Source organism: Pyrgilauda ruficollis, unplaced genomic scaffold (genome assembly GCF_017590135.1).
Source record: "Pyrgilauda ruficollis isolate IOZ18807 unplaced genomic scaffold, ASM1759013v1 scaffold21, whole genome shotgun sequence".
Taxonomy (NCBI): Eukaryota; Metazoa; Chordata; class Aves; order Passeriformes; family Passeridae; genus Pyrgilauda; species Pyrgilauda ruficollis.
Genome location: NW_024520318.1, coordinates 5,200,813 through 5,225,908, shown reverse-complemented (window position 1 = coordinate 5,225,908; position 25,096 = coordinate 5,200,813). Strand labels below are relative to the sequence as shown.

General features: G+C 38.3%; 1 protein-coding gene across 2 annotated transcripts in view; it reads right to left on the bottom strand.

The window, feature by feature from the left end:
• Positions 1-504: 504 nt before the first annotated feature.
• Positions 505-25,096, bottom strand: part of NLGN1 (neuroligin 1) — a 305,959-nt gene continuing 281,367 nt past the window's right edge. Inside the window, exons 6-8 of one of the 2 annotated variants that reach the window (XM_041467801.1) lie at positions 8,824-9,036; positions 3,154-3,943; positions 505-2,177 (exon numbers count right to left, since the gene is read on the bottom strand). In XM_041467801.1, coding sequence (XP_041323735.1) covers positions 1,355-2,177; positions 3,154-3,943; positions 8,824-9,036 — 1,826 coding nt within the window. In that variant the 3' untranslated portion in view covers positions 505-1,354. The remainder of the gene's footprint in view (positions 2,178-3,153; positions 3,944-8,823; positions 9,037-25,096) is intronic. The other variant, XM_041467802.1, reaches the window with a different exon arrangement.

Genomic DNA, 25,096 nt, shown 5'->3' with positions numbered 1-25,096 from the left:
CATATGTAGTATCCAGATTTTTAAATTTCCAGTTGTTGGCTCTCTCCCCGTTCTCATATACCCTCTTTTTCTACACTCTTGCCATCTGGTCTAGAGAATTAATTAGAATGACAAAGCTAATGTATAGTAAAAAGGGAATTAACATTATATTAAAGTATTATAAGTAAACTTTGTAACATGCAACATGAGTTGAAACAATAAACTGAAAGTTGTAATCAGAGCAGTAATATTGGGGCAATTTTAAATGGCAAAATGTCATTGTAATTAAATTTTTGGACACACTTTACCTCATCAATTTGAACAAAATACTCTGTAACTAAATCACAGCAAATTATAAGTCCTCCTTATAAATCAAAGGAGATTCCATTAAAGATATAGTTATTTCAAAGTCAGAAATTATTTAGGTGGAAAGGAAAAAGAATATTAATAGTATACACTTTTTTTGTCTGGGATTCATATCAGTGAGGGTCCACCACTGTATACCTAGAATGCCATAAATACCTTTAAGAACTGTTGCAATCCCTTCTTTTTCAGAAGCTACCATGAAATATTTTACTGTAATTACTTTTGCCCCTTTAAAAAACTTCTTTAGGTTGTGCCAATTGATGGAGAAAGCTTCTATTAAAAACTCCAATGGGATGAGAAGAATTTTAATTACGGCTTAATCAGCAGCACAGCCACCAAGCATATAAATTATCATGCACATCGTGCTAAAAATATCCAGTTTCCTTTATTCCCACAACTTTTATACTGACAGCACTTATGTGATAATGTTGTACCTGCCAGGCTGTAAAACTTCTCTGACTGGCAGATTTCAGCATGAGCCCCTTTCTAAGGCCTTAACAGCATTGGTGCTTTGTGTACTTATTCAAATATGTAAATATGGTCTACACAAGAAAACAGGTCCAAATAAAAATTGGTGAAAATTATCTGACATTCCATTAGTGTGTCCCTTGTGCATATTTATAGGTTTTAAAAATTTTCAGTCATAGTTCTTTCCTCTTTGTGTTGCACATGCCTAATTCCATTATGTAACTTAAATCTTCAAAAAATTAATACTTGAATGTAAATGAAAAAGTATCATTCAGGACAACTGCTTCAAGCAATTGCAAACAGTTGGGTTTTTAGTTTTTTTGTTTCTTTTTTTCTTTTGTTTTGTTTGTTTCTTAAGTTCATTTGATATATGTACAATTCATTTTTTTTCAAAACCCCAAATGTTCTTGATATGTATATTCACATAATATTCCTCCATATTTAAATAGTAAGAGTCTTGTAGGTTGAAAGCCAAGTAATCTTCAGTAATATCACCTACTGTAATCCATCAAAAAATAAAAGTTTGTTTCGTCTTGTCTGGCTATACCCTGGTTGTTGAGTGTGAATGGGGGTGGGGATGAGGATGGGGCAGAGTATTGTTCTGTCCTCCAGTAAATGTGTTGAATGTGTGTAGGGGCTGAATCCCTGGTATAGTGTTGGGGATCATTGTGATGGTGTTGGGTGTCATTAAGGGGATATCATCAGGAGACCTTCTCATGGCTAGCGTGTAGTCTGGGGGACAGGCGGTCCTAAGAACCACCTCATGTGGATGGATGGACTCACATTCATGATCCAAGTCAGTGTGCTTCATTTGGAGGGACATTATCTCCTCTTCTTGTGCATGGGTGAGATCATTGGTAGTGGTACGTTGTGGGCTACATCTCCTGTGAACGTCATGTCTCCGCTTGTCCTTTTTGTAGTACAACGCTGCAAAGGCCAAAATGTTCAGGAACAGCAAAGATGCGCCAACTGCGATTGTAACGCTCAACTCTGTTGAGTAGTCCCTTTGATCCACTGAAAATGGGCTTGGCTGCTGTTTGGGATCATCTTGTTTGGCTGTAGGAAAGGCTGAAGTAACTGAAACAGAATTTTTCCTTGTGGGTCTGAAAGTATTATCAGTCGATGGCACTTTAGTTGTGGTAGAGGTATACTGTGAAATGTCGTTAAGATTGTGCAGATGAGGTACCAGTTCCAACCAAAGGTTCACTTTATTGGCCCTATAGTGTTCTTTCACTCGTGGTTTTAATCCAATGTGAAGATACAGCTGGTCTTTCTGAGAATATCTGGTCCATGCTACTTCTTCAAAACGATTTGGTTTTGTGTGGATGAATTTTGTGTCTTGCGGCACTGGTTGATTTGGGTCACTGCAAGAAAAAGATATCTCCAATGTTACAAAGCATTTCAAATGGAATTATAAAATTAACATAATTAAGATTTTATACTAAACATTTAAGACTGCCTTTGGACGGAGCAGAGTGCTATTCCCTAAAATTAGAGGCCTTAATAATCTTCATTAAAAACAGCATTACGCAAAAGAACCCTTCTTTTACACAAACTTCAGCAACTTCCCTGTTTCTCCAAAATATCTGCGTCTCACAGTGAAATCTTTTGCTGCTGAGGGAAGATTGCCTGGTGTGTGGTGATGTAGTAGGCAAATGTCTATGAGAGACCAGTGTGAGAGAACATTAAGATTTTCTTCTTGTTTTTAGAAGCATAAAGTTTATACAGCTCTGCATTTCTGTTCCTGTGAATCATCTGTGGCCTTCCAGAGGGGAAGGATCATGACAGAGCACAACTCAGCACAATGCATAGTCAAAAATAAGTGGTCAAATGTAACAAAGATTTTTGAACTCCAGAGGAAGAAAAAGAACTAATGAAAATGGCAAAACTTTCCAAGTTTAAAGCCACATATTTTATGGTCAGAAGTGAGAATTTAAGACAAAACACGCTACTAAAATAAGCTGTATTATATTTGATGCAATATTTATGTAATTTTCTGTCTCATGGAATGAAAGTATCAGTGGCAGGGCAAAGGCAGGTACTAATGTAGCTGATTTTAACTCTACATATATGTTAAATGCTTACTTTTACACTTTTCTAGAGTTTCCTTAATTAGTTTTGTGTATATTTTAGAATTTCCTCGCAGAAAGTCTGCAAAGATATTTTTCCCTCTTTTTCCTAAAATACGTAAGTGAGCCAAGGAACATTACAATAAACATAGATATCCAACTCAATTCTTAATCTCTTATTCATCCAAGGAATTCCCAAGGGAGATAACAAATAGAAAGCACCATTACATCCAAAGTTTGCATACAAGACCATCCATTATCTGATACTCACCCAGTTTTTGCAAAGTTTGTCCAGTACGTCATCACCACTGCACTTAGCATGACGTCATTTTTGGAGAAATTACAAGGAAATAACTCAGTAGGACCAATCATGGGGATTCCTAGTACGTAAGGAACCTCATCTCCGTGGGCTGCATCTGCCCATGCAGGTACCTGATCTGTCTGGCAATGATGGTAGAAGGCATAGAAGTACGTAGGCGATCCAAAATTCGAGTGAAGATCTGCTGTGGCCACTGCTGGTGCAACCCACTGGTGATCAGTAAACAAAGCCAGCAGTGTTTTCCTTCTGGTCTCAGGGTTGTGCCGGTCTGCCCAGTCTGTGTACATAAATTTAATAGTTTCCCTCAATATATCTTTGCCTTCGGGGTATCCGTATAAGTTATCGACGAAATTAGAAACTGCAAAGTCAAAATCACTGGCTGATATGCCATCTTCACTATCCACAATGTTTTCAACAAACTTCAGCCCTTCCCCTTGGTTAACTCCCAGCATGATGTCATAGTTGAGGAACTCTCCTTGCTCCATCAGGATCTGAGGGTCGTCTGGTATCACGTCGCCGTCGATTACTGGTCCAAAGGCTATGTGGTATCTTGCTGGTTGAATGTCCTGGTCGACAAGTTCTCTGTAAGGCTTCTTCTGTAGGCATTCTACCAGTTCTACAGTGTCTGACATGTTGCAACCAACTTTTGTAGCCAACATCCTGGCGTATTTTGCAGGCTGAAAGCTAACTGCCCAGCTGGAGAGAGCTGTTCCACTTTGAGCTATTGCTCTTTGAAAAAGTCCTGTGGGGAGAAATATTTGAAAACTACTGAAGCGACCTTGAAACAGCCACAGACTTTGAAAGATTCAAAGGAGTTCTTTGAAACAATAGAAAACTTTAACAGAAGAGATACCTGAATCTTAATAGTACTTAAATATACAGGGTGGTGAGATCTGACTGCTGTTGTACCTACAGGTAATGTGCATAAAATAAATGCAGTATGTGCTGAAGCAAATAATTCTCCCTCAATATAGTCCAGATTTTCAAAAGAAACTCAGGAAGAAAAAGGAGTGGCATTACCTTATGTAGGACAACACTATCAGGTTAAAAAAATTCTTAAAATAAAAGCACCATATAGGTTGGAGGAAAAACCATCAAGTCTCTGAAATGGGTTGAAGTTTTTGGTATTGTTCAAGCCATCATCAGCATGCATATATAAAACTACGTGTGAAATAAATCTATTACACCTTTTAATGTTTTCTTTGGCATTAAAGTTGGTTTGAAAGGTGCAGTGCTTTTAAATTGTGTATCACTGCAAAAGTTTATATTCTGTAGTAATAGATGAGAAGGTACCAGGCAGCTATTAAATTTATAAGTGTCTAAGTCAAAATCCTTTCTTGTAAGGAGCTTTTTAAAGGCAGGTTTATATTGATCACACTTACATAAAAAGGGAAATTATGTATTTTACACTGTTTAGCTTTGTAATTCAGATATTTAAACATATGTTCAGGTATTCAGTTAAGGGAGGGAGAATGATCTGGCACTGCATATAAACTTGCAGTAAATCCCAAAGTCTTCAGTGCACTTAACTTCAATTTATGCTGATTTAATTATCTCTCTGGACCTGGGAATTCTACCCAAAGAAATAACAAAATGCGTTAAAATTTATGTTTTCCCTCCCTTCTGTAAGGAGTTTTAAAACATGTCATGGATGATAACCTCACCCTCTTGTAGTAAGTGAATTCATGCAATTATTTTGCTATTGGCTTTAGTGTAATCAGAACTCCATCCTTGTCCTGATACTTCTTGTGCTCCCTTTGCATTTTTCCACTCCTTTTGAGGAGGTTACTTTGGGCTCTGAAAGAGATTATAAGTCTGAACCTTGTGTAAAATATTGCTCCCTAACTATATTTAGGTAATTTAGGCTGTATTTAATAGGTATTTAGACAATATTTAGGTAACGGTGGCCTTTCTGCTGTTTTGTGAGGAGTTTGGGTTTTTTTCATTATCACAGAAGTTCATTTCAATATCATAACTTTTGCACAAACTACTGGAAAATATTTTATACTGGACCCTACTTTCTGTAGGTCACTCTGGGTAATACAAAATGGTCTATAGTGTTCAAAAGTTATGCTGATTTAAGATATATGGGTCAAAATTTTGTTTTACTTGTGCTGATGGGCACATGGAGTAATTCCACTGTCTCTGATGGAGTCACTTAGGGACTGAAAGTGACACCTGGCATCACTCAGTTCCACCAGGTCCAGTGCTTGATGAATAGCTGGATACTCCCACTTGAGGAACTGGAGTCAAGGCTCTCAGCTTACCTCAGAAATTTATTCCAATTATGCACAAGATGGCTTTTGCTTTGATAAGCAACATATTTCTATTGATAAAAAACCTCCCTAGGCTCTAAATCAAATCAGAAATGCTTTTACTGCTTCTGTTGCAGCACCAGACTCTGTGCACTCAAAAATAAGTTGGAATCTGTTGCTGGCAGGAAACATTTTACAAGCTTCTCAGGAATTTTTAAATCATTCAATGATGTAAATCATTGTATTAGGTCCCAATAGAAAAGTTATCAAATTAGATAGGTGTAGAGACTGAAATGTTTAAACTTAGGTCTCTTAAACTTATGAGAAATCATATCCAAGATATTATTCTCTTTCAAGATATGAGTAAAAATAAGAATGAACTTGAGCTATAAACAGCTAAAGATATATTTGCATGTTTATAAGGTCAGATATTGAGCTAGTATAAATCAGCTCAAAGTCAGTAGAATTACCACAGAGGATCCAGGCATTGTAATAAATGTAACTAAATGACAAAGCTGAATTTTCACAAAGATGTATTTCATGATAATTCATAATGTGTGTGGGTTTTTGCATATTGTGTAAATCTAACTTTATTGCTCTATTAAATATGTCTGAACAAGGACAGAAAGTGTAAGCTATGTGTAAGAAAATGCTGATTCAAACACTGTGACTTGCTAAGTGCTACCTAAACATCAGATGCTGGATTAAGTAAAAGTGGTCAAGTCCTTTGGCCATAAAACCATCTGAAGAAATGAGACTAAACATCCCTCCTTGTGCTGAAGAATGCTGACAGAGCTATTCCTCCACTCAAACCATTTGGTGAAAAATGAACAGTATGAAAAATTATTTGCATTCTGTCACAGAATTTGTGGCAAAAATTTGTACCACACAGGATGGAGAACCACATTTTTACCTGATAATGTTTATTATTATTATTATTATTATTATTATTATTGCTTATGAGCTTCAGACTGATGGAAAAAATATTTAAATGTTCAATGGGCCACAGTGCTTTGTGACCCTTATTCAGTGTCTCACCACAGTAAATAATAATAATTTGCATATATTCATCTATATTTTGAGAACACTTTTTGTAGATGGGTGCTGCTCTGCCCACTTGCAGGTGGGTGGCTGTGAACAACTCCACCTTGAAATAGGCTGAATTCCTCCTCTCAACTGCCAAGGGAATTTTTCAGAGGGAAATAACAGAAGCAAATAGAGCTTCTGAATTTATATCTTATGAAAGAGATTGGTTGATAATCCTAGAATAACAGAATCCCAGAATAGTGTGGATTGGAAGGAACCTTGAAGCTTACCCATCTCCACCCCCTGCCATGGGCAGGGACACCTTCCACTATCCCAGTTGCTCCAAGCCCCATCCAAACTGGCCCTGGACACTTCCAGGGGTGGGGCAGCCTCAGCTTTTCTGAGCAACCTGTGCAAGGGCCTCACCATCCTCAGAGGGAAGAATTTCTTCATAATATCAGATCTAACCCTGCCCTCTGTCAGATTGAAGCCCTTCTCCCTCATCCTATCACTGCATGCTTTTGTAAAAAGTCCTCCACCTCATATGTAAATGTAAAACACCATGAAACAAAAAGGGAGTTTGTAAATGTTAAGAAATAACTTTACTTATTTGAACCTGACCATTTTACATTTGCTTTTTTTTTTTTTTTTACAGCAGTTCTAACTACCTCCAAATGAAACATAACACAGGAGTGTGGTGAGTTGTTCTGTTTAATCCAAATTTCATCAAAGCATGAGTTTGCTCCTAAAAGAAATCCTCAAAAATTTACTTTTACTGAACCTTCTTCAGGCCCCTCTAAAATGCCTTGATCTGCTGTGTTGGCATCATAGTGCCTCACTTTTCCCCAAACAAATTCTGGTCCTGGCAGAATTCTGGCCATATGTTGGGATATGACAGAGTATCATTTCCTGATAAAGGCAACACATGACTGTCCAAATATTGTCAATGTGGCATTTTGCGTTGATGTCATGTTACACCAAGAAGATTGATTTTAACACAAAGAATTAGGAGAAGATAAACCAGGTGTCCTCATTCAACCTGCAGTTAATCCTCAATGAGAAAGTTGGTTTTTAGAGCTCTGATGAAAGAAGATGGTGCATTGAGACCCTCAGGTCACAGTGCAGTGAGGTAATGGTTCCATCTTGATTTTACTAGCATCTTCTTTTAAATAACTCCTATGTAAATTCAGGTAGTTATGGAAGAAAAAAAGATTACACTAAAAATCAGATTGTGAAAATAGACTACAATTTAGACCACAGTCTTATTTTCCACTTAACTCTTCTTGTAGGAGTTATATTTTTCTCTCATTTAAAAAAGCATAATGGCATGGTCTAAAGAATCTCTCACTTCTATTGACCTCGGTGCTCTTCGTAACATGACTTTGGGGAAATGCAGCTCTTTTAATGTCAGCAGAATTATGTTTTTATGACCAGCCAATTAGTCCCCCATGGAGATATAGCAATATAAATTAGTGGAGGATTATATGCACAGGGCACAGTGTGGTGTCCCTGATAAAACTAATACAGATAAAAATATGTAAAAACAGTTAGACAAAAGTAACATGATCAATAAGCAATAGCCATGCAAATGAGAGACACTCTGTGAAACTGTGGTGCAAAAATCATAGAAAGAATAAGTTGGGTGCCTCAAACAGCATGATTTTAATTCCCTGTCACCTGCCTCAACTAGAGAGAAAAGGTGTTAGTTATGGAATAGGAAAAAACATATAGAAGGAAATCCATTTGCAACTTGGATGCTTTGACAATTTTGGATCATGCATGCAAAACGTTCAACCATTTTTTATTAGATGACAGCAAGTGAAGTTCATGCAGTTTCAGACAAAAGATTTCTGAACTAGTTATTGTTTCTTTCACACAAAATAATAGTTTTAAGCAATTCAACTGTGAGCCTGAAAAGAGAAACTCTGTCATTTTAGTTTTCTTTAAATTCTGCTCCTCAGGAGAAACTAAACACGCCTTTCACAACTGTCTGAATATAGATGACCCCATCTACTGTGAGGATGACTGACTGATTTTCCAAAAAAGACACCCTTAGGTAGGAAAGAGACAAAAATGATGCACCAAGAAAATGCTGTTCAGAAGTCTGCTATAAAGTGTTTCTACAAAGCTCCATAGGAAAAAGAAGAAAGTGACCCAAAATTTAAACATGCACAGAAGAGCTGAGGGAGAAGGAGGCTTGTACAGCCTTTAAAAAGTTTCTTAATACTGAGCTGAACTCAACAGTTCATAGAAACAAAGAGAATATACAGAACATCACATAGTACTAATGGTGGTGGCATGCAGACACCAAAATTGTCAAAATTTGCAACCTGTATAATACCTTTGGTTGAATTGCTCCAACGGTTACCTTCAGAATAATGGGATAAAGTCAACAGATTGACGCATGAACCGCCTGCCCCAGATCCAAAAACAGTTATTCTTAATGGGTCACCACCAAAGAACCCAATATTTTCACTAGTCCATCGCAAAGCTTGAATTAGATCAAGGAGGCCATAGTTTCCTTTTGCTGCTTGGTCCCCAGTGCTCAGAAATCCTGTCAAAATAAATGAAAAGAGAAGGGGTTAGCAAGGGTTCTTCTGAGTGATCCTGTTAAAATCTTCCAAGTAAGATTTCAGAAGTATATGCTATTAAATATCATGCAACTACATACTTTTCCATAGTCCCTGGGAACAATTTGAAATTCTGCACTTCTCCTGAAATAAAAAATATTTGATATCCACACTTTTGGCCATGATAAATATATGTAGCAAAGATGAAGATACATCCCAGGCAAAACACTCATCTAAATCTGAACAGGCCACAGCTTATTACTCCCAAGGACTTTGTGCTGATTGTACAGAATTTAAGAGTAAAAGTTTAGAAAACAGACAAGATGCAGTTGTTCTGTACATTATTTTGTCAAGTCTGTGTTGCTTTTCTGTACTTGGATGCCATGCAGCCATGAGCTTTGCATGTGCCTGAGATGCAGTGATTACACTTCACTTGCATGAGACTCTGTTTGATCCTGTCCTGGCAACTCATTGTCTTTTACTTTTTTCTACACCCAAAAATGCAGCTTATGTCACAGGACAAGCCAGACTGAACAATGGGAGCAGCTCTCAGCTCCCTGAGTTCCATCCCATAGTCATTAACCTGAGTTAATTGAATCTACATTAAATGGATGAAGTCAATGTTTCCATGACCCTTAACAGCCAAAAGGTAGGAGCTCAGGGGTAATCTGGAGAGCACTACAACTGCTCCCTTTTATTCCTGGAGGAAAAGTGCTGGAATGTGTCAGGTGCAGGAATGACTGGTCCACACTTTACTCCCAGCAGTCCCTTCACATTTAGTATTACAATTACTTTTGTCATTAGAGCCCACTGACTCTAAAAGATGCACAGTAAAAACTCTGAAGAAAGTCTCTGTTGATAAAAGACATTGCTTTTGGACCCTGTTGACATTTTGAATTTTCTCAGCTTAATAAACGAATGTTTAAATACTACCAGCATTATGAAGTAGTCCATACCTCCATTTGCATATCAAACTGATTTGATGCTCACTAAATCGTGTAACTGCTTTTCAGTACATGCTTTGTAGAGAAATGCAACAATTACAACAATTATTTCCACATTAATTAGATATCAGTGGGTCTTCTAGTCTCGTCAAAGTTCTACTGATTCAACTCTCTTGAGTGCAGACAGCCTACTCAAAGGAAGTTTACAGTAGTTTTGCAGACAAATGGCTCTCAAAGGAGTCCTACTCTTCCATTATGACTATAAAAGCAGCTTTTAAGACATTTCTAAGACACATGTGTGTATATACATCTATATAGCCAAGATTTAACAAGAATACAGATAGGTGCATGTGTGTACCTATATTCATGGATATAATGAATGTGTCATTTTAAAATTTATTATTACTCTGATTTGGCTTCAAATGGCAAGCCTGCATTGGATGTTCTGCCCTATACATAGAGACATTTAAACTAACAGCCCTTCTTTGCTGCAAATGGCACTGGAAGCTCATTGGCCTCACTGCCTCAGCACCTAAAATCTGCTTTGTTTAGGGCGAGCAGCTTTGTTTGTGTAGGTCAATCCTGATTTTTGTAACCACAGAGAGGGAAGAGGAAAGTGCCATAAGGTGCCAGGCCAGCAATTCTCCTACTTCCAGATCTAATGTACCAAGTCTAATAGACATACTTCATTCATTGTATCTGTAGTAAATTGTTACTCCATGCTAGACTTTAAAAGACCCACTCTTCTACAACTGAAACCTGCCTAGTTATTACCTAACTGCATAAAAAGCAAAGCAGCATCGCTACCATATAAGAAAATACCCCCTTGGTATTCAGGAGAAGACTAGAAAGGAAGACATAATTCATTTAATTCATTCTCACTTTACTATTGCAGCTCAGCACTGAGTTGAAACCATTATGATGATAATTATTTTACTCTGCTTCACACTCCTTCACTTTGCTCCATGTGGCAGAGGGTTGGTGAGCGTGGCCACGTGAAAGCATGGCCCCAGCACAGTCCTGCCTGCACAGCAGCATTCATTCTTGGCTTCATGCTCCAGTAAAATGTTGTCCTCCATAAATAATTTCAAGGACATGGAGAGATGATGTCTTTGAATACGATGGAAAATGTAATGAAAGCTCTCTAAGCAGTGTCACTGCCTTTGTCAGCCTGCTTGGAGCTGAGGGATGGTACCGGGACTGTAACAAAATCACAGCGTAGGAATTTATGGGAGCTACAGGATCCTGTGGCTGTACACGCTGGGAAAGTCTTCCCCTTTCTTTGCACAAGTGTATGGTTGTGGAAATTCAGTGACAAATCAGTTCATTGCATTAAGCACATAAGTGCCTACACTGATTCAAGGGATTAGAGGGACTGGCAGTCCCTGAGCACAGGCAGCAGTGAGATGAGAGCAGTTACAGCAGTTACCAAAACTGTGACATAAACACGTCCCTCTTTGCTTTTTTGCTTTCCCTGGCTTTCAGATTCCCTGAGCCTGGTCAGGATCTGATCTCAGCAGAGCTGGAGCATTGCTTCAAAAAGATCCAGTAGATTTCTCAGAATTATTCCAGGGCATTTATTAGGAAATTAGATGGTGCGGTTATAGCTGAGCTACACCGATCACTCTGAAGGAACACAAATGTGAACACTGAAACTTTCTGAAAAAGTTGTTTTCTTTACTCTGTATACTACGCAGCACAGTAGAAACCATAAGTCTTTGCCTGGAAAAGCAACAAATTAAAATTACAGACAAAGCCTTAGGGCAAACCCTGCTGTCAAATCAGTTCATATCAAGTCCCATAGCTGGATGGGGAAATGGGAAATCCTTGGGAGACTATAAATATACTACTTTTAAAGAATCCTCATGAACATCTTGTTGCTAAAAGTAGATGTCAGGAACCTTGCATTCAGTTCAGGGAATGTGCCAGGAGGGGGAGCTTTCAGTTTATTAAAAAAAAAAAAATAAAGGAAAGAAGGCAGTGTTAGTAATATTCTCCTCATTCATCTATATTAAACAAATTATGACTTGTGTCCAGAGCAACAGCTCTGATGCAAAAGAAATATCTCACACCTCCTCAGCAAGCACCACACTGGCTGATTTCCATATCTGCACAAGATGGATGATGATTGATGTTGACTTTCATGACATGAAACATTTCTATCTCATTTTTCAGAACCATAAGAAGCCTGTTAATATCACCACCTGCTCATGCCTTTTTTTTCCTTGTACGCCATGGTATCCGCATGGCTTAGGAGCATTCAGAATGTCATGAAATCAGAGATGGGACTGATAAAACAGATAAGGTTTTTCTTTCCAGTTTGTGGGTTTCTTTTTTTTCTTTTCCTAGTGAGGAGTGCCTCAACACAGATAAATGACGGAACTAAACACCTGGAGGGAAGTGCTTTAACACCAGCATCATCCCCAGCCTGCTGGTCTGTGGGTGCAGGTACTTACTCCTATTTATCACAGAGATAAAGCAGAGATTGGAACAATATGTTTTGTCTTTATCCCAAGAGGAGCTTTCAGTGTGTAATGGATATAGATACCATACATTTTGGTGCACTCCTATGACACAACCATTACACCATCTAGTTATTAAGCTCGCAATTTTGAGTCGCTGAGGGAACCTTGCTCTGGCTGAAAAGGTCTTGTGCGTCTGAAAGCTTCTGTTTTTAAACTGTATCAGCTAGTCTATTAAAATATATTATCTCTTTCTGCACATACTGTCTTATTATTATCTTTGGATTGTCATCTCACCAAGAACGCTGCTATCATATTCTGCCACCTTTTGCTCTTGTAAAAAGAGGGAAGTAAATTATTCCTTATTTCAGTTATTCCAGGAAGACATTTGCAAAAAACTTAGTTTTGCATTATTCTCTAAAAAGGTCAGATTGAGCTAATTTTGTTCCATAATTAAGTCCTTCTACTGGAAAAATTCCAATCATCAGCTGAACAATTGCTATTTTATATTCTGAATGGAGAGGTTATCTCTTCTTTTATCTCCTCCAGAGGAGCAGACTCTAATAGAATTATGGAAGTGAGTATGTGGTCTTTTGTGAGTTTAAGAAAGAGATTTATTAAGCTCATTTGGACAATTTCTCTGTTACATGTCTGTTAGACAAATATGCAGAGTGCCACAACTAGGCCCTCTATTTTGTATTAAGATAAATTTTAATGCTTTATAGGCTTACCTGCCTGGGCAATTATTTCTGCTTGCCATTCAGATAAATCTTTTTCTAATATGATTCCAGCATTTTTGAAGAGTAAATAAAATAATGGACTCGGGAAACTTAAAATATTTAGCTGAAAACTTTAGGTGGTTTGAATTAATTTGAGCTGTGGCCTAATTTGAAGATTCAAATTAATGCAGAGAGGGAGGCCAAGACAGATTTTTTCCTAATGTAAGGGACTGCCACAACCCAGTGATGCAGTGAGAGAGCAGGTGCAGGCTGGTGGGCATGAAAGTGCCATTTCACATCACAAGAGACCCAAACCATCCCTCTAACGAGTTCTCTCCCTGTGAGTGTTTGATGACCCAGTGACCTTCATGGCTGGATGGAAGTAAGGGGCAGAATGTCTTGCTGGACACACACAAAAAAATATCTGCCTGTGAGAGAATATGCAACAACAAATGCTACTCTAAAATTAAAGCACAAGAGCATAGAGAAACTGGTCTGATGTGTAAAGGGCTTTTTCCAAGAGTTGTGTCTCTGAAAGCAGTAACACTGCAGACTTTAATATTACCCACCTGTTTAGGCAAGTGTTACAATAATTTAGCTAGGTTTCCAGTTACAATTCCCTGTGCAGTCAAACACCACCTTTAATTTTGTTAAAAGCAAATGTTAGATTGTATAAGTATAAATGCACCAATGCATAGTGGAAGAATACAGAGTAGTTTTTGAGGGAAGAATTTGTATTCCATCTGGATTCATTGCTTAGGACTTTAGTTCACCACCTTCTGTTAATATTGAATGGTAATTGCCATGTACAGAAATTTTCCTCTGCCCTTTAAGCTATACCTACTCAGATAGAACTGTGAGCAAGATAAGCAAATTTTAAGAGAGATGGTTAAACTTAAAGAGCACATTTGTTTTCATCTTAGCCATCTCTCTAGAATTCACATCAGCTACTTAATCTGAATGATTTACATGGGCAGCAGCACTGTGAACATTAATGCACATATGATATTCATGAAGCAGAGGATACTGCTCCTTGCTTTGCTGACCAGCACTTCCTAATTTTAATGGCATATTTTATAATGGATAGGGGATAAGGTGACTAAAAGCACTAGGAACTCCCATAAGAAAAATGTAGGAGAATATGAACTATTCAGTGCATGAAAAATATTCCTCTACAGACATCTGCAGTGTACCTCTGCTTGAGAATCAGACAAGCCAGTATTCTGAAAGTGCTGCTCAAGCAGGTGTTTTGTATGAAATTCATTTCATATACAGAAAAGTGATTGCAGCATTAGCAAAGTTCTTGTCTGTTCCTGTAGCTTTCTGCCACATACATATTAGTAATGAGATTAATGATTTTAGAAGTGCAAGAATCTAGCTTAACTCCATGAAATGTGTGTATTACCATCCTGCATCATGATGCTCTCTTTCCTGGCTGTTTCAGACCCGAGAATCACAGAATCATGGACTCATTTAGGTTGGAAAAGATCTTTAAGCCCCTTAACCCAGCACTGCCAAGCCAGCCACTAAACCATGTCCCCAAGGGCCACATCTACACATCTTTTAAATCCCTCCAGGGATGCTGACTTCCTTGGTCAGTGCTGCTGCCCCAGCAGTCAGCCTTCAGAAATTCCCAATCATTTCACCAAAGTAAACAATTTACAGGGCTGAATCAGTAAGCACACAAGCTTGTCAATATATAATTTGGCATTCTGTAAGTATGCATGGAAGAAATTGTGTGATGGTCTATGGACTCTGATGTGCTATTTCAGCATTGGTCTACTGTTGCAATATTTAACACCCCTCCCAGGGTACTAAATCCTTTGAATTAATATTAGTGAAGTCGCTGGAGCCTACAAAATCAGTGGATATCTGAAGAAATTCTTGCCTGTGAGGGTGGTGAGGGCCTGGCACAGGTTACCCAGAGGAGCTGCCCCATCCCTGGAATTGTCCAAGGCCAGGTTGGAAGGCACTTGGGATAGTGGAAGGTGTCCCTGCCCACGGCAGGGAGTTGGACTAGATAATCTTTAAGGTCTAACACAATCCATTCTATGATTCTACAATTCTAAGCATCCTGTAGATGTTGAAACACATTATAGATCCATCACTCTTTGAAGGCTATGAGAAGAGGGTGACTCTGCCTTTAAGTTTCAGTAAAGAGATGATAAAAGTCTCAGAGTGCTTTGAAAATCTGTGTCTGCCTCTCCTTCACATTGTCAATGCTTACATCCCACTCTGCCTTTTCTGTCATGTTGGGACAGTTGTGGGGGGGCTCTCAAATTCTGGGTATTTTCTGTGTGCATGATATTGATATTTCAGCCTTGTCCTGTGACAACCCCAGGGCTGCACAGGGGGTTGTGGTATGGGGCAGGCTTTGCCAGAGGGAACAGGGATCCAAGGGGCTCTGCTTGCCAGCCCCTGCTCCAAGTGCAGCACAGCCACCTGAGAGATCAGCTCTATAGTAACTTATTACTGATGATCTTTACTGAAGTCAAAGGAAAGTCTGATAACAATCTCAGAAACACTTTGAGAGCTCTATAAGCAATGGGGCCAGTCCTCTAGCTGAGATCTTTAATACAGATTTCTGGATAAGCTGTAAAAGCAAAAAGGAAAAGGAGGAGGTGAGCCCAGTCTCAGAAATACAGCTGCAGATACTAATTCTACAAGATTTTAAGTGATATGTGCTGACACATATTAGAAAGGAAAAGTGAGCCTTAAGAACTGATATTCTTGGTGGGTGGACACAAGAGGCAGCTGGAGTACCTTTGATTTGAATGTGTCCTTTGAAAAATACAAGAAAAAAGATAGGGTTTGCTACAGAAAATAGCAATATCTATAAATATTCTCATTTTGGAAAAACCAAGCAATTCTACTACTATCAAAGAACATCTGCTTAAATGCCTTCCAAAAAGTAAAAATCACAGTTACTAGTACATGGCTGGGCCATGCTCTAGGGCAATTCAAGTTTTGCTTAAAAATATTTTTAAGTTGCATATAAAGCCCTCACAGGAAATTAACATAATATTACTAAGTAATTCATCACCAGTGCTCTTATAAAACACCATCTGAGAACTTTTACAAAAATATAAGCAAAATCATCCCTGAAAGAAAGCCTGGACAAACCAAAATCTTACAGATAATGTCTTGAATAACAAAAGTCCATGGACTGATCCTTTCAAAATATTCAGCCAAAACCCAAACGAAAAGGAAAGGCTACATGAGAGAACAGAAAAGTCCACAGCCAAATCCAACACTTGACTGTCCTACTTGGCAGAAGAAAGCAATGCCCCGAGGGAGAGATTTTTATCTTCACCAGGATTGAGTGCACAGCTGTTCCAGTCCTACTTACTTCAAGTGGTGCAATATGCAAAATGAAGCAGCCCACAGCTCACTGCACCAAATATCTGCCCTTTCCTATGGTCTCTCAGCACCCCCATTTTCAGTAGCAAACTCATAATGCTTTTCAGCCATTGAGATATGATGGCTTTTCCTGTAATATTCCATAACTTTTCACTTTAGATTATACAACTCAAGGCAGCAGCTACAAACCCAGAAGAGATTCTGTAGAGGAGAGTTAACAAATATCAATGTTCTTAATGTGCAAGGCTTTAAAGATGAAAACTGACCCCATGAAACTCTGCTTTCCATTTTCATTCAAGATTTGGGCAAAATTAGTTCCTTATTTGAAGATGACCCAAATGGGACTTGAAAATCTTCTACCCAATATATCTGAGAAATTTTTCCTCTATAATAAGCTGTGTAATATCTGCAGCTACTTAGAACTGCATGCAGATCACATCTTTTAGGTAATATATTTTAATTGATTATTACATGCCAGAGAACATTTTTTCTGACTTTAGCCTGGAAATCATCTTTACTGTATAATGGACACTCTGGCTCCATATTAATGCTCTTTTCCCCCCAGTAATACCACGAAGTTGCTCAGAATTTTGACTATGTGGTAAATGAGAGAAAGGATGGGTTTAATTTCACTAGAAGGAAAAATTCATACTTTAGAAATAAAAAAATAAATTAAAAAATTAAGGGTTCCATTGAGAAGAACAGCACCATAATTTTTGATTTTTCTTCCCAGTATAGAGATTTGCAATGAGGGTCCAATCAATGCTAATATATATTCTATGAGCTGATGAAAAGGAAGTTAGAAGTCTTCATGTAAAACTGCATATGCAAATCACTAGTTAGAAGCCTAGCAGCTATTTGGAAGTGCAATCTTTCAATCAGAAGGCAGAAATTATGGTGCCAATTTACTGTGAACTCAAATCTCCTTATTTGAAAATAAATAGGAAAGATTAACCACTGGACCAATTTATGAAGAACTCCATTCAGTTCTTGCATTCTTAAGTCACAACTGGAGGCCTTTAGCCACAACTGTGACTGTTGAGATAAGATTCAATTCAGGAAAGTTCTATGAACAGTAGAATACAGGTAAATATCACAAATATCCTGCCTTGCTTTTGAGTGTATGAGTCAAACAACACATCAGACTTAAATAATCAAGATCTGACTTGTGTGGCCTGCTCAGTGAAGACAGTACTGGGAATTTTAATAAGTTTTGAGAAAGCCTGAGAAATAAATCTTTTCTGTTTTCCTTCTTTCTCTCTTCCTCTGCCTTTCCTCTTCCCTTCTCTGTTTGCACAGCTTAATCCTATTTAAGCAGCATCAACATCATTCTTGAAGTCCTGTTGCTCATGTGGATTTCTATCTGTGTTCACCACGCTCCTTGAAGTAAACTTGGGACACACCCTCCATTTATTACTTAACAAATCCTCGGGAACACATGGGGCAATATTTTTACCCCAGTGATAATTCAGTTCTTGCATTCTTAAGTCACAACTGGAGGCCTTTAGCCACAACTGTGACTGTTGAGATAAGATTCAATTCAGGAAAGTTCTATGAACAGTAGAATACAGGTAGAGATCACAAAAATCCTGCCTTGCTTTTGAATGTATGAGTCAAACAACACATCAGACTTAAATAATCAAGATCTGACTTGTGTGGCCTGCTCAGTGAAGACAGTACTGGGAATTTTAATAAGTTTTGAGAAAGCCTGAGAAATAAATCTTTTCTGTTTTCCTTCTTTCTCTCTTCCTCTGCCTTTCCTCTTCCCTTCTCTGTTTGCACAGCTTAATCCTATTTAAGCAGCATCAACATCATTCTTGAAGTCCTGTTGCTCATGTGGATTTCTATCTGTGTTCACCACGCTCCTTGAAGTAAACTTGGGACACACCCTCCATTTATTACTTAACAAATCCTCGGGAACACATGGGGCAATATTTTTACCCCAGTGATAATGACCTGCCACGCTCTCTCCATCTGCTCTGGGGGTGACAAACTCCTTGTCCTACCTGTGCCATCACCCCACACCAGCTGCAACACCATGGGCAGTGCTTCCTCAGTGAGAGGGAGGCTGGGAATATTCATATTTAGAGAAAAGGACTTTGGCCAACAGTGAGAAAGCTAAGGAATGCAGCAGGTTTTCCACTTTATACCTGTTGACCTCTCAAAGTCAAACCAATTAAAAGCAAACACGAACATGCTTTTTGACCATCTGAGCTATGAGGGAAAACTTGGGGAGGTCTGTAACAAAAGTGTGTTGTAAACAACTACTTTAATCCACAGGCTTGTGCTAGTGGGATTCTTATGCTGTTTTCACTGCTATTAGCTGAACACCAGAAACATTTGTAAGAGCATATATGCCCAGATAGAGGCATCAAATCTAATTTTCTGGTAAATATATATCACTTCTGGTAAAATATGAAGTAGCTAAGAATTAACTGCATCACCATATGCCTGTTCTCTTCCTACACAACATCCTGCCTCTCCCAGTATAATTTTTCCCTTTCTGTTGTGTCTGAATTTCCTATTCCAGACAGCAAGGTGTTTTATTTCTTCACTGTGATTTTACTCTGCTGCAACACACATTTTGTGTCTTAAAGGCAGGGAGCTGAAGAAAAGTCAGGGATGGGATGAGGGTAGCTGTTACAGAGATGGTAACTGCCATTTACCCAAAAAATGATTGCTATTAAGCTATTCCTCCCCAGCAGAATCCTGAGGGATTTGGCTACTGCTGATGGTACAGCTGTTAAACAAAACAGCAGGACATAAAAGATATGTATTCATTTATAAATCATACACACAACTCCTGCCTATGTCTTCAGAGTTGTCTTATAGAATACCTCATCACATGCATATCACCTAACTTTTCTAACAATTATTTAAATAAATACAAAATGTCAAAGAATTATCCTTAGTCCATGGAAAAGTAAGCAAAAAAGACTCAAATCCACACAAAGTTAATTGAGGCTAGAATTACTGAAGCTCCATCTATTGCAGTCTCACGTTGGTGCTCTTCAATTAAGGCATAATAGGAGTGAAAAGTAATTTATACTTATAGATTAGATGTCGTCTGTGAAAAATCGCCAATTAACTCCCAGTGGGTTTCTGGAGTAGCAGAAGAACAAGCCTTGTAGTACTCTTGAGTTTCATTTCTTGGTACCACAAAAGCAAAGCTGGAATACCTTTATTTTGAGGTATTAGTAAAAAATGCTTCAACACATGGGCACACACAGACTTGTACTGTCAGCGTGTTGGCATCCAGGCTTCACCAACTAAAATTCCATTCTCCAAAATAGTACTAGCACAAAAGCACCTGTACTGTTTGCAGTACCAACCTAAAATCTTTATTTGCTCACATTTTTACTCTGTTTAATTACAGTTAGAGAATTCTTTGAAATGCTGCATATTGCAACCTCAACTAAATGCAGAGCTCCAGTTTTCTGGTGGATGTTGCATCCTGCCCTTCTACTCTGCAGGGAGTATCCTGTGCATTACCCTTAATCCATCTGAAGGTGATGGACCAGGGTCATTGCTCTGCTAAATCTGGTTCTAGTCAAGTCAAGAAAACTTGCCAGTTCAAATCAAGGGTGTAATTCCAGGCTTTTCACCTTTTGAGATATGTAAAATCATCACATTAGTAACTACATTCATAGGCACAGCATCAAACATACAGCATCAACAAAGTGTCTCAACTAAGTAATATTTAATGGGTAGCATAAAATAATTGATGTTTCATAGAGTTAAGTACGTGAGATGATTAAGTATGTGAGATGACTGGAAGCTGAAGAGCCTGGAAGTCTCTGAAAAGAAAAATGTGTGCACATAGGCCATCCAGCCCACAATAACTGAGATTGCCCTACATTTAAAGATTTTTGCAACAAATAGAGTGGAAGAAAAACGGAGTCCAGCTGAGGTAAATACACTGTTAAAGATGCTAACTTTGCATTTACTGCCCTTATCTTTGGTCCACAGCAGGAAGCCTGGTGTTCAATATTGCCTACTTGGAGAGTATTGCAACAGCCTCATTCAGCAGGGCTGGTTCCACCTGTTGGCCTTCAAAACACAGAAATCTGGCAAGTGGCAAAGTGGGGAAAACTGAACCAAGAAAACCTAAATTATTTCATGTTTCTGTCATGTATTTTAAAATGTAACCTTTTTTTGTTCTTTTTTGAAAGCTATCCTGTAATTATAATGTAATTCTTTAATACAATAAAATTACACAGTCTTTGAGTCTGAGGGTTATATTCTTCTGTTACTTTTGCATTAAATTAGATGTCTTTAAGCTTACAGCACCCCTTTACAGCCAAACTGAGAGCAGGAACACCAGTCAGAGGTCACAGAGAGCAGATTCTCAGCCCTGAGCAATAACTGGATTTACACAAAATGGTCACATCTAACAAAACAGCGCTCAGAAGAGCATGAGAATGTCAAACATTTCCATAAAGCGGCTAAGGAGCATTATGACAAGGAGGGGCTGGCTGAGAGGCATCACTTTGCTATTCTTCTGCTACAATTCTTTTGGCTTACTCCAAAGGGAGCTGATATGCACAGGATTCACACAGTAAGTAAAATGGTGCTAATTTGTTTTTAATACTTAAGCAAATACTACAGGTTCTAAAGGCACTTTCTTAGCCTCAGATGAGTTAGAAAATCTAATCTGTGCTAATTTTCCCCAAAACAGATGGTACATGAATTAAACTGTGCAGACCCTTTTAAGCTTCAATTCTCACTAGGTCCCTTTTGGGATAACTAATGTTCATTTCTTAGGGCTCTATTCTCCTGCACTTACTTCTCTTAAGTAACTGAAAACAACCTCCTTAATTGCACAGGAAGAGACACTCAAGGGGAGAAAAGTCACAGAATTTGGGCCTTCAAGGGATTTTGTTATGTATTCAAAGCTTGTCACTAAACCCAGTATTTTTTAGCATAATGCTGTCTGTGTTATTTACAATGGGAAAATATTTCTCCCATCCAAGAAATGTCATTAGCTGTGGAAACAGGACTATGACAGGAAACCTCATTCAGATCCTTGAAGGTAGGAGGTATGAGTTCATAGGACTAAAGACCATCTCATCTGAAAATAAAGACTGCAGACAGTAAGTATTAACAGATGATTTTAGATGTTTGTTACTGTAAAAGGATTAAAACCTCACCACAGCCCTGGCCTTGACTCTGTTAGAGAGGTAACAGAGAGTGTTCTTGGGTTTGTGTAAAAGAAGTGAATCAACATGTGGAAAGGAGAAGTTGGGAAGAGGAAGTAGCATTAAAAGAGGGCTTATTAAACCAATTCAATTCACAGCTTTTCAGTAGACTAAGAGGAGCAGATTTCTGCCAATGCAGTTGCAGCATGATAATCTCAAAAAAGAAAAAATTCAAAAATCCTGCAGTAGCCAGATAGAGGACACTGTGTTCTCCTGGAGCTGCTCCTTGCACAACACCTGCCACCTCTCCCTCCTCTGTCAGACATTTCCATATGGCACATACAGACCCAAGTCCCAAGATCTTTGATTTCAGTCACGATCTGCTCCTTAAGGGAGAAGGTTGAGGGAACAAAATATAAATGGTCTATTACTGTTCTTTTTTCTATGACATTTAAACATTGCCCTGAATTGCTCTGGAAATCAGGATGGTTTACAGAATGTTGTGTTTTTATCCTCACCTTGAATAATAAGTTAATAGCAATACTCAATTTATAAGAAGAAGGAGACAGCACAAAAAGAGGAGTGACAGGCCAAGATTATAGAGGAAAGCTGGAAGAAGGAGTTGAACCTGGCTCTGAATTACAAGGCCAGAAACAGGATCTGGTAGACCACAGCCATGCAAAACAGAATTATTGTGCCATTGCAGTTTGAAGATTTTTTTCCCAGCCTCATGCCCACCTCTACAATTCCAGTGGGAATGCCCTTTGAACATACTGCATAATGTAAGCTGGGTGCTAACTGATGAAACAAATTGAGTTTTAATGGACTTTCTCAACAACACACCCCAAATGACACATCAGTAATTACCATCAATCTAAAGCTACATCCTGATGAAGTTACTGAATGTAAAGCACATCTGCTGATTCCAAGGGATTGCATTCTTAGTCTGCTTGAGATTTGTCAGAAAATGTATTTATACTCAACAGTAATTCTGCTGACTCCGAGGATTGCTGCAGTTAACAAAGGCATCTCTGATGCTGCAATATTGAATCACGTCCCCTTTCTGGCAGAGTACTTCTAGCTAAATACCAGCTGTTTTCAGTGGAGGATCAGTGGGATACAATGAGTTGATGTGCTGGCTTGATTAATCTTTATATGATTTCCCAGCTTCTAACACAACTTTAGCATGTTAACATGTGCATAACTTTGTATTTGTAGTCACTGGTGCAGATCATCACTTGACAGTTAAAGTACTTGTGTTCTTGTGCTTTACTCAGGAGAGAGGTACTGAAGAAGGAAAGTTCACCTCTTTTCATTTGTTAACTTCTGGGAACAGCAATGATTTGTTGACTGCAGACTGTAGAAAAGGAGTGGCTCAATGACTTGCCATTTCATTTAGTGTTATTTTGTGTACCACTGCTGTTTTCCTCCATCAGAACAAAAAGTACCACATGGTTTTTGCTTTTCAATGATCCATCAGACAAATGCAAAGAACATATGAATAATTTTGCTAATTCTGATGGAAAAATCACATGCAATTTAAAAAACCCTATAGAATAAATCCCTAAATATTTAGAATTAGTCTCAGTAGTTTTAAGACAACGTATTTCTTTCTAGGATGGAAATCAGAACTTTTGCTGTATCCTTCTTTCTTCTCAAAATTGCAATTATTTTCTGTTAGTTTGAAAGACTAACAGCATTATGGAAGACACTTAAAAGCATTTCAGTGGCTGGGACATTGTGCTCCCCTCTGCTGTCAATAATTCAATGCCCAGCTATGACAGTCCCTATGAGGGTGGATCTAATCTAACCTTGAACTGATTTTTTTCCCAATCCTCTCCATACTTTTTCAATTCTGTATTTGCTGCTTCATTCTAAAACCTTTTTAAATACTGCTGTGCTTTGCCCCAGCTATTGTTTCCCAGTGTGTGTTCATCACAGTCAACAACGTGTTATATCTCACACTAAAAGTGGCTAAACACAAACACTGCTGTGCAAGCTATGAAAAATATTTACTTTAATACAGTAAATCACTCCCTGATAGCTGCTGGGAACAGGCCATGTAGGAGAGTTTATGCTTCCTTCTACCTTTGTCCCTCTTCCCAGAGCTCTGCCAAAACAGAAATAGAAAATGGGGAAAAGGCTTGATGCACTAAAAAAATCTGTTGACTAACAAAATGCTATGGCTAGACAGGCAAAATCTTGCTGCTGCTTGGGACCTCCAGGCTTCTTACATTTTAAATATGTATAATTTGAATCCCTTCTCTGTTCAAAGCATAGGAGGAGTTGTAGAACTAGTAAGGTGTTCTCTGCTTTCAAAATATAGTGGTGAGGTTTTTTTTCTTTTTTTGTGACATATATATACTTATACATCAGGATCAATGGCTTTCATTGTTGAGAAATGAAGATCAGAGAGCCTTCTGCACACCACAGTATTCATACAGACACTGTCTCCCCACACAGAGCAGGTATTGACCAGTGCAAAAATCAGAGAGAATAAGGAGGCACATATTACAGTTATTACATAAATGATGAGACATCAGATAATAGAGTAACCGAGCTGGGGCGTAAGAATGAGCACATCCAAGACCTGTATGGAAAAGCCATGCAAAATGGAAATCCTTACCTATGAATTTGCTCATGGGGATTTTGCAATGCTTTCCAGAACAAATGATTGTTTCCTGAAGCAGCAAAGCCCGTGAATTTAATGAAGATATTTCCATTAATTACATAGACTCAGCATTCCTCCTTTAAAACATGGACTGCACACTGGGACATTTCCTACTCTTTGTTGCCGTTGTAACAAAATCTCACATAGAGGTTCTGACATCAAAACCTGAAGCTATTCCAAAGTGATTAATTGATTGGGGAAGATGCTTATTAAAAAATAATGTAAAATTTGCTTCACAGCTCAATTATTGCATCTATTTACCGTTTCCAATAACACAAAGGGCAGAAATGAAAGTAGCAGTTATTTCATCACTATATTTGTTCCTTTCATCTGTTTTCAAATTAGTAATCAGATTCCTTTTGCCTATATTCTCCCTATGGAGGGGTGAACTGAATGAACTTTTCACCCCCAGAATCTTTTATATTCAAAGCATTTGATTTCCCACAAGCTAAAGAAAAAATAATTACGCAATCTTTGTTCCCACTGCAGGTACCTAGCAGGTTTTAAATATAATAAATGCATTCTGGCAAAGTTAATGTACCATAAAATCAGGCAGACTGTATCACTCTTTGATACATATACCTGGTAAGCTACCACTGAAAATAACAGTAATTTATGCTAACAGATTATTCATCCACGGCAAACCCACCCTCTCTGTCAGGAAAGGTATTTTTAAGACACAAAAACATAATCCCCTCCTCCTATATGTTTTCCCTGAGCCTATTATTTACCCAGGATGCAGAGCCTGGT